General features: G+C 64.0%; 1 protein-coding gene across 7 annotated transcripts in view; it reads left to right on the forward strand.

Moving 5' to 3' along the window:
• CABP2 (calcium binding protein 2) overlaps window positions 1-2778 on the forward strand; it is a 3409-nt gene extending 631 nt beyond the window's left edge. For 2 of the 7 annotated variants that reach the window (XM_021402660.1, XM_021402661.1), the window contains exons 2-8: window positions 196-354; window positions 427-582; window positions 732-762; window positions 1878-2012; window positions 2108-2217; window positions 2312-2459; window positions 2608-2778. In XM_021402660.1, the coding sequence (XP_021258335.1) occupies window positions 292-354; window positions 427-582; window positions 732-762; window positions 1878-2012; window positions 2108-2217; window positions 2312-2459; window positions 2608-2633 (669 nt within the window). In that variant the 5' untranslated portion in view covers window positions 196-291 and the 3' untranslated portion in view covers window positions 2634-2778. Of the gene's footprint in view, window positions 1-6; window positions 355-426; window positions 583-731; window positions 763-1877; window positions 2013-2107; window positions 2218-2311; window positions 2460-2572 lie in introns of those variants that run through there. The other 5 variants (XM_021402663.1, XM_021402664.1, XM_021402659.1 and 2 more) reach the window with 5 other exon arrangements.

Here is a 2847-nt window from a genome sequence, read left to right on the forward strand (position 1 = left end):
GGCGACGGGGGCCGGGGTGGTAGCACTGTCCCCCCTGAAGGGGAACAGCTGGGCGGCTCCCCCACATCTGGAGCAGCGTGGCCGAGCAGGGCATAATCCGGGGGATTATGTGTGTGTGTGCGGGCAGCGTGCGGCCCCCCCGCCTTGCCCTGCATATCCCGAGATATTCCATAAAAACCGTAAATCCCCACGCAGCCTCTGTTACTATAAAAAACCCCCGTCCTGGCGCGGCCGGGCCAGAGCGGCGGCCCCCCAGGACTGCGCCAGGCGGCCCCCCGGGGGGGACCGGTTATGCCTGGGCACCCCCCGGCCATGGGCAACTGCACCAAGACCCCCGAGCGGAGGCTCTCCAAGGTAAGGCCGAAGCGCAGGGGGGTGCTGGGGGGCTGTGCCGGGCTTCCTACTGCCCTCCGGCTCTGCCTGCAGGACGGGAAGCAGCGCTCCGGCCCCCCCGGTCCCCAGGATGGTGAGGAGCTAGCAGAGGCTGCGCAATCACCGCCGTTGCAGAGCTACTCAGTGCTGCACGGGCTTGTGGGGCCGGCGTGCATCTTCCTCCGGCAGAGCATTGCCATCACGCAGCTGGTACGTGACCGTTGCACCCCCCTGGGGTGCGTCCTGGGCCTTTGGGATCACTAAAGTGCCCTGGCCGTGCCCCCACCGCCGCTCACTGGGGCGGATTTGGGGTGGCTGTGGGGAGGGAGCCGTCCTCCAGCCTGCGTTCTTTTTGCCAGGACCGGGAGCTGCGGCCAGAGGAGATCGAAGGTGAAGTGTGGGGATGTGTCCTCAGGCTGGGTCCTTGTGGGGCCAGGGGTGCTGCTCCAGTGTGGGGTCTCACCCGTACCCGTTCCCCTTGGTCCCCATCCCAGTTCCCATCTTGCCACCCATCCTGTTTGATCCCCATCTCTCCACACATTCCCCTCAGTTCCTGTCCTGGTCCCCATCGCAGCACCTGTTCCTCTCAGTCCTGGTCCCTATCTCACCATCCATTCCCCTCCATCTGCATCCCAGTCCCCATCTCTCCATACATTCCCCTCGGTCCTCATCCCAGTCCCCATCTCAGCACATATTCCCCTGGGTCCCCATCCCAGTCCCTGCTGTGCCACCTATCCTGCTTGGTCCCTGTCTTGATACCCATTCCCCTTAATTCCTCTCCCAGTCCACATCTTGCCACACATTTCCCTTTGTCCCCATCTCACCACCTGTTCCCCTCAGTCCCCATCCTAGTCCCCATCCTGGCACCTCTTCTACTGTGTCCCCACCCTGGTCCCCATTGTGCCTCTAATTCTGCTCTGTCCCCGTCTTGCAACCTGTCCCACTCAAACTTCATCTCAGTACCCATTCCCCTTGTTCCCCATTCTGATCCCCATCTCAGCACCTCTTCCGCTGGCTCCCCATCTCAGTCTCCATTGCGCCACCCATCCTGCTTGGTCCCCATCTTGCCACCCTTCATCCTCATCCTTTATATCAGCACCCATTCCCCTCAGTCTTCATCCTGGTCCCCATCCCTCTGTCCAGTCCCATCGATCTCCATCCCAGCCCCCGTCTCAGCACCCGTTCCATTGGGTCCCCATCCCAGTCCCCATCTCGACACCCTTTTCCTTGGGTCCCCATCTCAGCACCTGTTCTACTGAGTCCCTATTCCTAGTTCCCACCTTGTGCCACCTTTCCCGCTCGGTCCCCATCTTGGCAGCCATCCTCTTCAGTCCCCGTCCTGGTTCCCATCTTAGCACCTGTCCCTCTCGGTCCCCATCTGAGCACCTGTTCCCTTTATCCCCACCTCGCTGCCCGTCCCACCCCATCCCCTACCCGCAGCGCCGCCTGTGGGGTGCCCCCAGGGCTGTCCCTGGGTGTCACCGTTGTCCCCGCGCTGTCCCCAGAGCTGAAGCAAGCCTTCAAGGAGTTCGACAAAGACCGCGATGGCTACATCAGCTACAAGGACCTGGGCGAGTGCATGCGCACCATGGGCTACATGCCCACCGAGATGGAGCTCATTGAGCTGTCCCAGCAGATCAGTAGGTGCCAGGGCTGGGTGGGGGGGGGGGGGGAACCCCTTGCCCCCACGGTGGTACCACCCCCGCTGACATGCTCCCCCTCGTTGGTCCCCCAGCAGGTGGCAAAGTGGATTTTGACGACTTTGTGGAGCTGATGGGCCCGAAGATGCTGGCGGAGACGGCGGACATGATCGGGATCAAGGAGCTGCGCGACGCCTTCCGCGAGGTGAGGGATGCGGACAGCGGGGCCGGGGGCGGGGGGAGGGGGACGCACTGCTGGGAGCGTGGTGGTGATGTTGGATCCCCATCCCCCGGGGCAGTTTGACACCAACGGGGACGGGCAGATCAGCATGGCGGAGCTGCGGGAGGCCATGCGCAAGCTGCTGGGGCAGCAGCTCAACTACCGCGAGGTGGACGAGATCCTCAAGGACGTGGATCTCAACGGGGACGGCCTGGTGGACTTTGAAGGTAACGGGGGTTAGGGTCTGGGGGGGAAGGGGGGGGCGAACCCCCGTTCCCGGCTTTATTGGGGGGGATGATGGGGTCCATGAGAGCGGGGGTGGTGAGCCCCCATTGCCCAGCTTTAGTTTGGGGTTAATGCTGTGGTTCTTTGCAGAGTTTGTGCGGATGATGTCTCGCTGAAGGGCCGGGAGCCGCCGCCGTGCCTTACCGGGAGGAGGCCTCCCCGGGCCTGCGCTGCCCCGCCGGGGGGGAGCTCCCGTTGTGGCCCCCCGGGGTCGTGGGTTCGCAGCTTTGCCGGTTCCCAATGAAGCTCTGTGCCGTCGGGTGCTGTGTGCCCGTCCATTGAGTACCGGGGGAGGCCTCAGGCTCTCGTGTTGGGGGACGGGGGGGGCTG

The sequence above is a fragment of the Numida meleagris genome, chromosome 6, assembly GCF_002078875.1.
Source record: "Numida meleagris isolate 19003 breed g44 Domestic line chromosome 6, NumMel1.0, whole genome shotgun sequence".
Taxonomy (NCBI): Eukaryota; Metazoa; Chordata; class Aves; order Galliformes; family Numididae; genus Numida; species Numida meleagris.